We start from the raw sequence: 13,267 nt of genomic DNA, 5'->3' as shown, positions 1-13,267 counted from the left end.
CGTATGGGAGGAATCCTTATGGGGAGGTCGATTCACTGAAGGGGGAGGAGGGGGACAGCCTATGTGGAAGTCCGTCTCATGGGGAGATATACAATTCACTGGATCGAGGAGACAAGTTGAAAAGATCAACGGGCACCCACACGTACGCATTGAAAAACAAACAACTTGCGGTCGCGAGGTCGGCCACTGCTAGTCATACATGTACTTTAGTATGTATTGACCTCGAGATTTCTAGGCATAGGTAGCCATGTGGTCATGCTTCATTGAAAAAAAGGAAATTCCCAAGCCGTATGTAGCCCAAATCCCACGTGGTTGCAGGCCTGTACCGGGAACCAACCGGATATGTGTACTAGAAAATCGGGCGCGGTTGTGTGCCAAGCCCCGATGGTGGAAGCTGGAGTGACAGCGATTAGCCATCAACTTCTTCGCCCACCACTTCATGGACGTTTCCTCCAGTATAAAGCTCCACCCCCTGGAACAACTAATGAGAATACGGAATAAGGAACTCTCGGTGTCGGCTGGCTTTGGCTGCTACCAATAGCACATCATCAGTTTGAACATTATGGCCCAGTGAAGGGGCGGAAACACCTTTTGAGCTGTGAACCTCTAAAAGCAATTACCATTCCTTACATACTCCCGCATTAGTGCCTCTATGGGGACCAAGCGCCAACAGTAGCTTTGGGCGAGAGGTCAGATAACCCCATCCTTTCTAGCTCATAAAACATACAGATCAGCATATCATCTTACCAGATCAAGGGCTATATCACCAGAGAAGGCGAATGGTTAAGCTCCATCATGCAGTGGTCAACACCCAGTAGTAGAAGTCTCGGATTCTTTGTCAGTAATGTCTTCCTCTACGGCCATCACCGTGACACTCGGTTTAATATAAAATCATGGAATATCACTCGCAGACCACGGGTCACGCGATTGATTGATTGATTACTTCCTTAATTGACGGGTCACGCGATTGATTACTTGATTGATCTGTCACAAGGCATGGCCACCTTTTCCATAAATGTTCACCCTATTCACAAACGCATTGGATACTCTGTCCCACAAAGATAATAAGGGGCATAAGTCCCCCGGAAAGCTAGACCACTGGATGGATCAGTCACGGACTGGCTGGGGCATTCTTCTTCACTAATGAAAATTCTGGAGATTATATATTGATATGACTTGTCAGTTGTCCAAATCTTTTACTCGAGGTCGGCAGGGGAAAAGAAACTGAAGTTCCAATCTGGACGCTTGAATAAGGATGTTACATTCACTCCCATCACCACAACATAGGCTCTCAACTAACAGAAGGCTCAACTTTGATACATGTCTAAGACCCCGAATTAGTAACTTCAATGTTTTCTTTCTCTTTCGGCCAGGAGCAAAAGCTTTTAACAGCTAACAACCTTCCTGAAAATTGTGCTATCTAGGTAAGATGTTAGCGTTTCAAGAGATTGTGAAACCGCCGGGTAATTGTTCCTACTCTCTATCCACTGTATGGAGTACTTTGTTAACTCTTTGAGCATCTTGGCAGCAGTGTAGCATACTTCGAATATCATATGGTTCCGGAACCCTCAGACCTGCCCGCTGGAAGCCGGAAATGGTCACGGCTTACATGACACTTGAAAACTTATGAAAAAAATGCATTTCTCAGTAAATTTCACCTAACTCTAGCACCCAAAGCGTCCCCATTTCCATTTTTCGGTGGACAGGTTTAAGAGTTCCAGAAGCATACGAACCTTCTTCTCATAAGATAGAATAATTGTCAGAATAATCTCACTAAGCACTCTATATTCGAATGGGGCATGCCGATTGTATGAACCGGAATATATCTATGTGCTAGCTGTGATGGGGTGAGAATAATCCTCAACAGGCCCCCGCTCAAGTGTTCACTTACCCTCTAACTAGTGTGGTCCATGAGCCGAGCCGGCTCGAGCTTTGGGCTGGAGCTTTCGGCTCATTCACAACGAGCCTTACTACCCAGTTAGCCCGAGCTAGCTCGAGCCTAGTAGTCAAAAGGCCGAGCCAGCTCGAGCTCACCGCCTGGCTCGACTCGAGCCTGCTCATGGACCACACTACCTCTAACAAACACTTACCGTCAGGGGCCTCATGCGAGCACGTTGATACTGTCTATTGACTAGTCACATAGTTCTATCAGATTTATCACTTATTCAACATATATCGCTAAAGGTGGTATTCAAAATACGAGTGACATTTCATGATCCATCCTGAACTTGATTGATTACTTCATTATCCATCCCGAACTCCCAAGAGTACTCGAAATGTCATTTGACCAACTCTAGACGATATATATGCTCAAGATGCCGCGGCCAAGTATTCTTATCATATGATTGGAATATCGTGGAGGGCTGTACCAAAAATATCTTCACATCATAATTGTCTTCCTTTCTGTTGCTACAAGGAATAACTGCTCAGCCACATTAATCCCAAGGAGTTCTGACTCCTCAGTTAGCTTGATTGAGCGGATGGCTTTGGAGGACTGATATGCTTGGCTATTTTTTGCATACGAACTGGCCAGAGTTTACAAGATGATTTAAGGTCTAACTTAAGACCTCATAACATCCAGACTCTAGAGTATCCGCTATTTGTCTCGGGGATCTATCGATGGATGATAAATAAGCTTAAATAAGTAAGGATTTAAGTCCCTGGTGACCAAACTCATATAGGGCACATCGGATTGGCCAAAAATGAAAGGCAATTAAAATTTAAGGTATCACTATGGTACCAAAAACCAAGCTAGATCTACTATTACTCTGTATTGGTAAAGGAAACCACTGAATAGTCCGAACATAAATCCCATGGTCACCTTATAACTGATTTTCACTGGCTCTCCTCATAGGCTCTGGAGTGTGCCGCGTGGTTTTAGATACACTATAGATATACTATCTGATGAAAATACCCTATCTCTGAGCTCCTTAGAAGTACTTATATCCGTTCGGTAAAGTGCATCTTGATTAAAGTCTTTAATCATGCTGTAAGAATTTCGAGTACTATTTCATGATTAAGGTAACATTACGCGTCCTGCGATGCTGACCGAAGTTTCTAGGTTGTAGAATATATAGCAAACGAGAATAAATCGACATAGCTTACAGTGTATACATAAGCTAGCTGACGAAACGTATCGACATGAATTATCTATTGTTATTAGATCTCACTGACCCAATTAAAGGCATATTTGAAACATAATTCGTCGACAATCTACCTCGTTAATCCAAAAGTCTGATACAAAGTGGTCTTTAGGCTTCGCTGACTATATTGATAGACTCGATTATCATAGAAGAAATCTCTGTTATCTAGGCTGTTGACGAGGTGGTTTCAATTGGAGACCAAGCTTTCCAAATTGAAAAATCACCCGAAATATTGTTTTACCTTCTTCCGAAAAACAGAGATGATAAGCCCCTCTGTGAATCCATAAGCAAGAAAAGAAGGGGGATATGAAGTTTCGGCGCGATGCTGACTCCAATAATTATAAGGACTGGTATAACGTATAACAGACCAAAGCTTAATATTAAGTTACCACTCAGACACAACAAAAAAGATACCATGGCGGGGCTCAGGGCTGTAATTATTGATGCCTAGCAGAGAACACTCCAATAGTAACATCATCTCCTTTGTGATATATATAGAGGGCAATGATAGTATGAAAAATACTGCTGGCGTTAGATATTACCAATGGTTGTTACACCTCGACCATGTTTCCCTGTCAATCTATCATTTCCACATCCCTCACTATTTAATTCACTCAAACCTCCTCGAAACTACAAGGAATACCATGTCCGTCAAATAAACCCCTTAAACACGCTATCTTGCCCTATCTACCCACCGAGCTACATCCGAGTTGGGTTACAGTGTACAAACACGGCAATCATGTGCTGCTCTGCGGTCAACATACAACATAACGGTCGGTCGGTCCATGCAAGGACCCGCCTCCGCCTCCGGCTACTTAGGAAAAGAAAAGAAAGATCTATGTCTCCCCGCTGTTGTAACTGTTGAGTCTACGTATCTTCTTTTCTTCTTCCTTCTTCTGCTTCTCTATATTGTATTTGCTAATAATCTTCTATGCATAAAACATCGGGTATTTTTTGTGAACAATTCTTTTCTTTCTATAATGGGAAGAAGGTTTTATATCTACCTTTCACCATATTGTATACCACACTGCCGGTTAGAAGTTGCGCGTACAGTGCGGCTACTTTTCCCTGAGGGAGGGATATTAAGGCCGGCCGGAGAATTAACGGAGAAAAAGAAAGAAAGTGTAAGCACTCAGAAAAAAGCCGCCAGCCCAGCGGGTGACAGGATGTGCTTGTTTATTCGACCCTGGTCGGTTTCGTTTCGTTTCGTTTCAATCATCGGGATATTTTCCGGGGAAAGTGACAGCTGCGGGCTGGGAGGGGGGCACATTTCCGAGCTGTCGATGCTCTCCATGTTTCGGAGTCTAGACGGCTTCGAAACCGGCCCGCAGTATTTTCCTCGTTGTCGTCTTTCTCCACTCTGGGGTAGAGATCCGATCCGATACTCTACCTAGAGTAGAGTAGGTATGTACTCTAGAGCTGCGTCACTTCTGGCAGGTCAGATTTACAATCGAGTGAGATGGAGTGAAGTGAAGTGAAGTGAAGGTCTCTCTACCTTTGTTTCAGATGTTGACACTGGCAAGCTGATAGACAGATGGTTGAGGAAATACCCGATACGTGTGTCTTCGTACGATACTCACTCTACTCGGAGTCTAGAGTACTTACTCTCTACATACCTGTTGTAAAAGTAGAGCAGGTACACCTGTTGGTTGATTGGAATCGGGTTATGTAGCCCCGTTTTTTTTTTGTGGTATCCAATACTGTTCTTAGATTCTATTGCCCGCTGACCGCTGCTCACCTTCCAATAGTATTCAGTGTTACAAATATCTTTCTCCCGTTGATTTCTTGATATCGCCTTCTCGGACCGGAGGAGCACCATTACCACCATCACCATCCTCATCAGCAGCATCAGCAGCATCACGGCCATCAGAAACTGCTTATGAACGTATGTACCTCCTCACTCGGGATATATGTAGTAACTATTTTTATCACAATTTTTATCTCAGATTTTTTTTCTCGGGAGACCTTCCGAAGCAGGGATGACCAAGCCAAGTAAATGGGGTACTGGTACCGAGTGCAAGGTCACGGTACCCTCCTTTCTTTCTGAGCTAGAGAAGAGGATGATACATAAAACACTTCACGCAGGGAGGACCCCTCAAGTTCCTGCGGGATCGATAAACCCGACGCACTAGTTGGACTCGTTTACGATGGTGGAGATAAGTTAAGCTGGGATCGCACATACTCTACATTGGTGGTTCGCACCTTGTGCGTGGGGTAGGTACATGAAGTGATGAAGTGAGGTGAGGGATCGTTATCGGTAGGTGGGTCTTTGTGGTTTATGGTTGGTTGCTGTAGGGCACATGGCAGAAGAATAGGTCGGAGGATGATGTCTGTCTACATACATACACACTCTACTCGTAGTCTCCTGGCGTTTTTGGACTGGGCCACTATTGCATACACCCAAAATCAGGATCTTGGCGTATTTTTGTATGGTATGCAATATCAGTCGCGTTCAAAAACGTCAGGAAGTTACGAGTACTCGTACTTTCGTGACGTTTGTAAAAGGAACCGCTATTGCATACCATACTAAATTGTGGATTTGGCGCGTATTTGTATGGTATGCAATAGTGGTTCCTTTTACAAACGTCAGGACAATACGAGTACTCTAGAGCAGGTAGCTTGAAGAATCCAAAAGCACGAGTCGCTGCTAAGAGTGGAATGTTTTACTAGAGCAGAGTTACATGATAGGTACAACCCTTGGGTCCAACTAACGTTACTCAGGCAAGTTTGTTTCGGCAGGTTCTTGATTAAGCTCAACTCACCGATACCTCAGCGATATCATTGAGTGCATACTCCAAAGGGTACGATGGCCATGAAGGAAGAGAAGAAGTGGTACTATGCCTACTTCCACATGCATATGCAAAGGGCAGTGTTGGGGCCGAAGAGCACATATTCATGCAGAAGCAGCAAATGCCTGCTCTATATTTAAGATGGGAAACAATAACGGACCAGCACTCAATCACGCAAGTAGATAGACATGGTGAGTGAATGGATGAGTTGTCAAGTAGGAGCATATTGGATGAAGTAGGGACCAATGAGAGATGAGAAGCTGTGGTCACGAGAAAAGCTTGGATGTCCTGCAACCAGTAGTCTCAACCGGGTGTTCAATCTGGTTTTCATGATGGGACTCACGGGATTGACAGACATGCGGCGTGGTGAACGGACTCTCTCGCATTCTCGCCTCCAAGGCAAGCGCAGCGGCGCAAGTACATACCTATGACAATCTAGGGAATGGGAGCAGATAAAGTACCTACATACCTATCTCCACAAGACCCTATCTACTCTGTGAAGTTTGCTTTTTCAATTTTACTTTCCGACACGCGCGACAGAAAGAGAAGGAAAAAGAAAAGAAGGTACATACATACACACCCACATAGAAAAAGTTATGTACCTAGGAAGTTTGTAAACTCTCTTATTTGCCCACTCCTCCAGTTCACTCCTCCACCTCCATCTCCGACTTCCCCCCCTCCTCCGGCTGCTCCCCCCACTTGCTATTCTACAACTACGACGACGATTCGCGACGATCTTCATTTTTCTCTCGCACAATCCCTGGAATGACAGATTGACCGTGGAGGTTTTTCCGGACCCTTTCCCGTTAGAGAACAGAGGGCGTTTCCGGGGAGAACCCTGGGAGAAAGGGATAAGGAAAAGGGTCCCTTTTGGGGGGGGGGGGGGGAGAGGGGCTGTCAAACTGTGTATCGATAGGTGTGAGTCCTTGGGCAGTATCAATAATGGATGTAGGAGGTCAGTGGAGGTGGTGGCGGCGGCGGCGGTGCGCGTATCATGCCTATGGGATGGATGTTTTTGATTGATTTGATTGCTACGCTACACTACACTCACAGCTAGTCAAATATTACAGAGCTTCGTAACTCGTTCGCCATTGAATTGACCCCGCGCCCTCCTATTCTTCCTCCGAACAAACACCAATTTGTAAATCAGCTCCGTCTGCTTTTTCAGCTCAGCTGTCACCGCTGGTCCGACTCTCACAGAGGTTTCTTTCTTTTCTGCTGTGTTGCGTTGAGCGTCACAGTTCCCTGTCCCACCTGTACAGCAGTAGTTAGTTGTTAGTGCTTGTGTATGCTGTGGTGTTGCGTCATCTGCAGTCGCGGCGGCCATCAAACATAGAATTGCATAGGTGAGTAGGTAATTCAGAGTTAGTCACTCTGGTAGCAGAGGACAAGACGACATAGCTTAGAAATACCAACGTGGAGTAGATATCACAAAACCTATCACCTGTGTGTGTGAAAAAGAACCTGAGAAGGAGCTGTTGGTGAGGAGATAGATAGATAGACGCCTGGAAGATCTGGAGATCGAGGTAGTTACAGGAACCTACTACTACTCAGAGGGAAGGTCCCGGTCAAGAATCTCATAAAGAACTGGAAGATCAATAATTCTTCCCCCCAAAGACAGAAAAAGAAATCAGGAGAAAAAGAAAGTCGCGAAAGCGAAAGGGAAGAATTTTTCGAAAGGAAAGAAAAAAGAAACAAAGAAGTTAGATTGTTACTGCTTGCTGCAGTCGAAGAAAAAAGCCCTGTCTGCCAGCCAGTAACTCTGCCTGCCTGCTCGCCCGCCTCCTCAACCTGCCTACCTGCAAGTGGCTGGCTACTCTCGCAATCTTTCTCTCCTCCTTCACCCTCACTCATTCACTCTTCACCATCATCATCCTCCTCCTCCTCTCCCCCCCTCCTCTCCTCTCCTCCATACAATCGATTCCTGCCTGCAGCAATCGTGATGGACAACCCCATTATCCCCATGTCGCCACTCCCTTCGGAGTCTCCGTTGGAGCCGGGCATTCCTGCGACATCACCGCTCGGTGAGGTCATCCTGTATACTCGCTACGTCTACCCACTGGCTCTATTTGTCTTCTTTCTGTTCACGCTCGCTTGGTGGGGAATTTCAACGTCCCAGTCGTCAAGGCCCTCACCGCCATCTGTCAACGGAATCTACGAGAATGGTAGGAGGACTCGCGATACTGGCAGCGGAAACGACGGGCCTGGCCTCTTTGCCAGAATCGCTGGTCGCTTCCCCGGAGGGACATCAGCAAAGAGCAAAAGAGGATCGGATGATAAACTAACGCCGACGAGAAAGGCCGTGTTCAATTGGCTGCTTGTGGGAATTATTATGACCTTTGTGCTTAACTCGGCGAGCGTGATCTTCCACGCGTTAACAACCCGTGGCTGGTGGGTTGGACAAGCCTACGTTGTAAGTTCATCGAATAGCAATACATCATCACAATTTGGGTCTTGGAGGGCGTTAAAAGCTAACAAGCGCCACAGATTTGCACCGTTTCGCTACTGTTCATCTATGCACTTATGCTCATCTCGCAAATCGACAACACCCTGTACCCTACGCTTCCTCACTTTGCGAGTTGGGTTTTAGGTATCTGCGGGGAGTCTTTGCTCCTCGGTGCCAAGCTCTACATATACGAAGAAGACCTCGATAGACATAAACCGAAAGACGGAGAGCTCGTAAATACGCTGAAAAAGAAACACGGCATTTTCCTTGTTAACAACTGGGAGATTATCGATCTATCCATCGATATTTTCCGCCTGTTTCTGCTGTTACTTCTTGTGTTCTTGTATTTGATCCTTGTGATCGCACCAAAGCCTAGAGTAGAGCCCACTGATTCTGAAGAATCTACGCCTCTTTTGAGTGGTGCTGCTTCGCCATCTGGTTCCGCTGATTATGGCGCTAGCAAGACCAATGGTGTACCGTCTCCGGATGAGCCTGCGGGATGGGCTAGGAAGATGACCCTTACTAAGCAGAGCTGGTGGGAGTATCTTCGTGGATACGCGATCTTTTTCCCGTATCTATGGCCAAGCAAAAGCCGTAGACTGCAATTTTTGATGATCATCTGTTTTATCCTTGTGATTTTGCAGCGCGGGGTGAATGTTTTGGTACCACATCAGCTTGGGAAGATTACAGATATTTTGGCTGGAGACGGTCAGAAGCAGCGTGAGTTTCCCTTTGCACGACATTTAAGATTGTGATCTGAAATTAATGTTTTTTTTTTAGGCCTCCCATGGGAACAAATTGTCCTGTACATTACCTACCGCTTCCTTCAAGGAAACATGGGACTTCTTGGCGCCCTTAGAAGCACATTGTGGATTCCTATTGGGCAATATTCATATCAAGCTCTATCAACATCTGCATTCGAACATGTTCACTCGCTATCACTCGACTTCCATCTTGGCAAAAAGACTGGTGAAGTTTTGAGCGCACTCAGCAAGGGAAATGCAATCAATAATTTCCTTGAGCAGGTTTCGTTCCAGGTTGTACCTATGCTCGTAGACTTGGGTGTGGCTATTGCGTATTTCTTTTTTGAGTTTGATGCGTAAGTTTCCCATATAGCTTGAAATTATGGTCATTGCTGATATATTCCAGATATTATGCGCTTATCGTTGCCATCGTAACTTTCTGCTACCTCTACATCACCGTCAGAATGGCCCAGTGGCGTGCGGATATCCGTCGTGAAATGGTCAACAAGTCGCGCGAGGAAGATGCCGTTAAGAACGACTCTATGATTGCCTACGAAACCGTCAAATATTTCAATGCTGAGGCCTATGAATTTGGACGCTACAGATCTGCAGTTAGGGCTTACCAGAATGCGGAGAAAAAGGTTCTACTCAGTCTTAACCTCATGAACGTTACGCAGAACCTGGTCTTTACAATTGGACTTGTCATTGCTTGCTTTTTGGCTGCATGGCAGGTTACTATTGGGGAAATTAGAGTTGGAAAATTTGTATCTCTTTTGGCATATCTTGCTCAATTGCAAGGCCCGCTGAATTTCTTTGGAACATTTTACAGGAGCATTCAAAGCTCTATGATCAATTCTGAGAGAATGCTTGAATTGGTAAGTTAAAATCCGAATTTTATAAGTTGCATAATTACTAATAAAAATACAGTTCAAGGAAGAGCCGACAGTTGTAGATGCCCCAGAAGCCGGGGAGATTAGTTCTTGCACTGGTGAAATCACCTTCAAAGACGTCCATTTCTCCTACGATCATCGCAAGCCCGCGCTCCGTGGTCTTGACTTTGTGTGCAAACCTGGAACAACAACTGCATTTGTTGGAGAGAGCGGTGGTGGTAAAACAACCGTCTTGAGACTCTTGTTTAGATTCTATAACATTCAACAAGGATCTATTATGGTTGACGGACAAGACGTGCGTGATATTACCATTGACTCTCTCCGTTCAAAGATCGGTGTTGTTCCTCAAGATACTGTGTTGTTCAACGAATCCGTCATGTACAATCTTAAATACGCCAACCCCGACGCAACTGACGAAATGGTCCACGAAGCCTGCCGCGCTGCTAGTATCCACGATAAAATCATGAGCTTCCCTGATGGCTACGAGACCAAAGTAGGAGAACGTGGACTACGTCTTTCCGGTGGCGAAAAGCAGCGTGTCGCAATCGCAAGAACAATTCTCAAGGACCCTAAAATTATTCTCCTCGATGAGGCAACAGCTGCGTTGGATTCTGAAACTGAGCAGCATATTCAAGCAGCTCTCAAGGAACTTGCAAAGGGCCGAACAACTCTCGTTATCGCGCACCGGCTTTCAACCATCACGCAGGCGAACCAGATTCTCTGTCTTCACGAAGGTAAAGTCATCGAGGCAGGAACCCACGAAGAGCTTCTTGCAAAGGGAGGAAGGTACGCTATGATGTGGCGTAAGCAAATCCGCGCAGAGATGAAGAAGGCAAAGCTTGAGGAGACCGAATCCGAATCCGACGATGTACAGCCTTTGATTGATTTGGAGCCTTCACAGCCTTCTAAAGAGCCGTCAATCTTTGAAGGATCCGGCTTTATTCCTGTACCGATGCACGACCCGAGGGATCGATGTGGTGCTGTTGACGGAGTGATACCACCAAGTATGTTGGATATTGAACCAAGTCCTAAGAGGGCTGCTGTACTCGAGTCGGGTATCCCTGCTTCACCACCAAGAGCACCAAGAGCACCCACACGAGCATTCACAGACTCTGGGAATAATTCTCCTGTCTCCGGGGGGAAGGGCAAAGAACGAGAAGGTTTGAGGAGGAGTGGGAGTGCGATGTCAACTGCAAGCGGCGGGAAATGGAGTGCAAAGGGACTCAGAAAGGCTTTGAGTATGAAGGGAAAGAACGTAACTCTGCACAAGCGGTCTGCAAGCAGTAGCGGACTGCTTGAGAGAGCTGCTAGCAGCGGAGGTGGAGGCAGAAGATCTGGCGGTGGCGGTAGTGGTAGTGGTAATGCTGCTGGTACTGATGGTGCTGGAGGTTCTTCTGGAGGCTCGAAGGCTGAAGCTGATAAGACAGAATGATTGAACTTTACTAATAAATCTTAAAAACCAAAAGTTGAATAGGGAAAGGATGCACGACATCTGAAGTCATTTGTGGGCAGGTGGTTTTAGGAGCTATGAGAACGATAACGAGTAGAGCATTGTTTTCTGCATGTCTTTGGTCTTGCCGTTACAGCCAGCCAGCCCATTGCTTTTTCTTTTTCTCCTACGCATTATTGTTCTCTTTCATGTTTCATGTCTGCTGATGAATCTGCATCCACCACGGGTACGATTTTCATATTTAGTTTTCGGAATGGCTGGGGTTGTGTTGGGAAGGGTGTTTTTGTGTACTGCGGCATGTTATACACGATGCTATACTTTATTTTCGTTTTGTCTTTTCCCCACCTTCAATCCATCTATTATTGTTCCTTTAGCCCCTGTTTTTCTATGATTAAGCGTTTTGTCTTTGTGTCTTTGTGTCTTACGAATCATCTATGCGAGTCCTTTTTTGCAAGTTTTTCAGAATTTAGATAAACACGGTTTTGATGCATAGGTATCTGTTTTTTTTTTTCCTTTTCTTTTTCCAATGGCGAATCGATTCCCCTTTATTGCTTCTTTGCTTTTTTCCTGTTTTCCTGCTTTCGATTTTTCTTCCACGTTTTTCCATGCTGCTTGATTGATTCGAGGATTGATTGAGCGAGAAACCACTGATTTTTCCGAACTTTTCTTTTGACTGCGGTGTGAATAAGATGACGGGGATCAATGAGCAATGTTTGTTTTTTGTGATTAAAATTTCCGAGGATTGGAGGAGTAGAGTAGAGTCAAATTTGATACTGGTATGCATGCTGTTGGGACAGAGTAGACATAGGTACCATGGTTCTACCTACGCTATCCCGTCACTACTTTATTCGAGAATGGGAACCGACCACGACACACGATCTGCAAATACAACCTGACGGGCGGTGAGGTTTGTCCATTAAATTCAATCTGATTATTAATTGTATACGGGCTAGTTATTTGTAACTGGTCGTTGGCACTTGCTCGCCGTCGACTTCTCTTGATCGTCCCGGCGTCACAATGGTCAGGAGGCATAATCTATTTGTAACCAGGCAGCTATACTATTATTCCGAAAGAGGACACCCGGGGTTAGTATCAGAACCATCCGACTACTCAACTGAATATTTGCACTCACTACGGCTTCAGCCCAAAATACTCAACCAACTACCCGTCCTCGACTCCAGATTATCCTTCTCCCGGGGACGACGGTTCTTTGTAGGATCCATGTAACTATAGCTACATATCAACTTACTCATATTCCTGATCTCTGTCGATCTGGTTACAAATAACATGCATTGCTGACTTTGGCCAAAAAATGAAAAATGGAAAAAGAATGGTGAGCCGATGGCCTCTTCAAAAAAATGTATCCCTTGCCATCCTATGTGGTCGTTCTTTCCGCTGGTCTTTTTCACATTTCCCGCTATCACATTCACTTTGAGTGCAAAGTAAAAAATGTTTCCTCAGTTCGTATTTCAATCCTAAACTGCCGCGGAGCCGTTTAATTGAGCCGATTGGAACTGTCTGTATTCTGTGAATATACAGAGGCGTATCGTGATTGAGACAAAACAGTTTGTTGTCGTTGTTGTTTTGACTGAGGAAAAAAAAACCCGTTTCAAGTATCATTGGATGAATGCATGTGCGTGCCTTCTTCGCCAGCCGCCGTTAAACACGACGAGTAGAAATATCAGACTATGCTTCGCCGTGCGGCAAATACGGATAAATAGCCCTCTTTTTTTTCCTGTCACTTTTTTTTTTTTTTTTCTGGCAGCTGGCTACGCGAGTTGAGATCTAGGCGTGAGTTGAGATCTA

The 13,267-nt window shown here is 45.3% G+C and overlaps 1 protein-coding gene across 1 annotated transcript; it reads left to right on the top strand.

Annotated features, from left to right (window-relative positions):
* Positions 1–7,874: 7,874 nt before the first annotated feature.
* H6S33_011637 (uncharacterized protein) lies at positions 7,875–11,443 on the top strand (the record flags this gene model as incomplete). The annotated part of the gene is made up of 5 exons (XM_044843020.1): positions 7,875–8,345; positions 8,420–9,098; positions 9,159–9,477; positions 9,528–9,996; positions 10,049–11,443. The coding sequence occupies 5 exons, from the start codon at positions 7,875–7,877 to the stop codon at positions 11,441–11,443; spliced, it is 3,333 nt and encodes a 1,110-aa protein (XP_044696405.1).
* Between the last annotated feature and the right edge of the window lie 1,824 nt (positions 11,444–13,267).

The sequence above is a fragment of the Morchella sextelata genome (genome assembly GCF_020137385.1).
Source record: "Morchella sextelata strain SCLS chromosome Unknown scls_6, whole genome shotgun sequence".
NCBI lineage: Eukaryota > Fungi > Ascomycota > Pezizomycetes > Pezizales > Morchellaceae > Morchella > Morchella sextelata.
The sequence above is the reverse complement of the archived record's forward strand: the minus strand, read 5'-3'. Positions and strand labels throughout refer to the sequence as shown.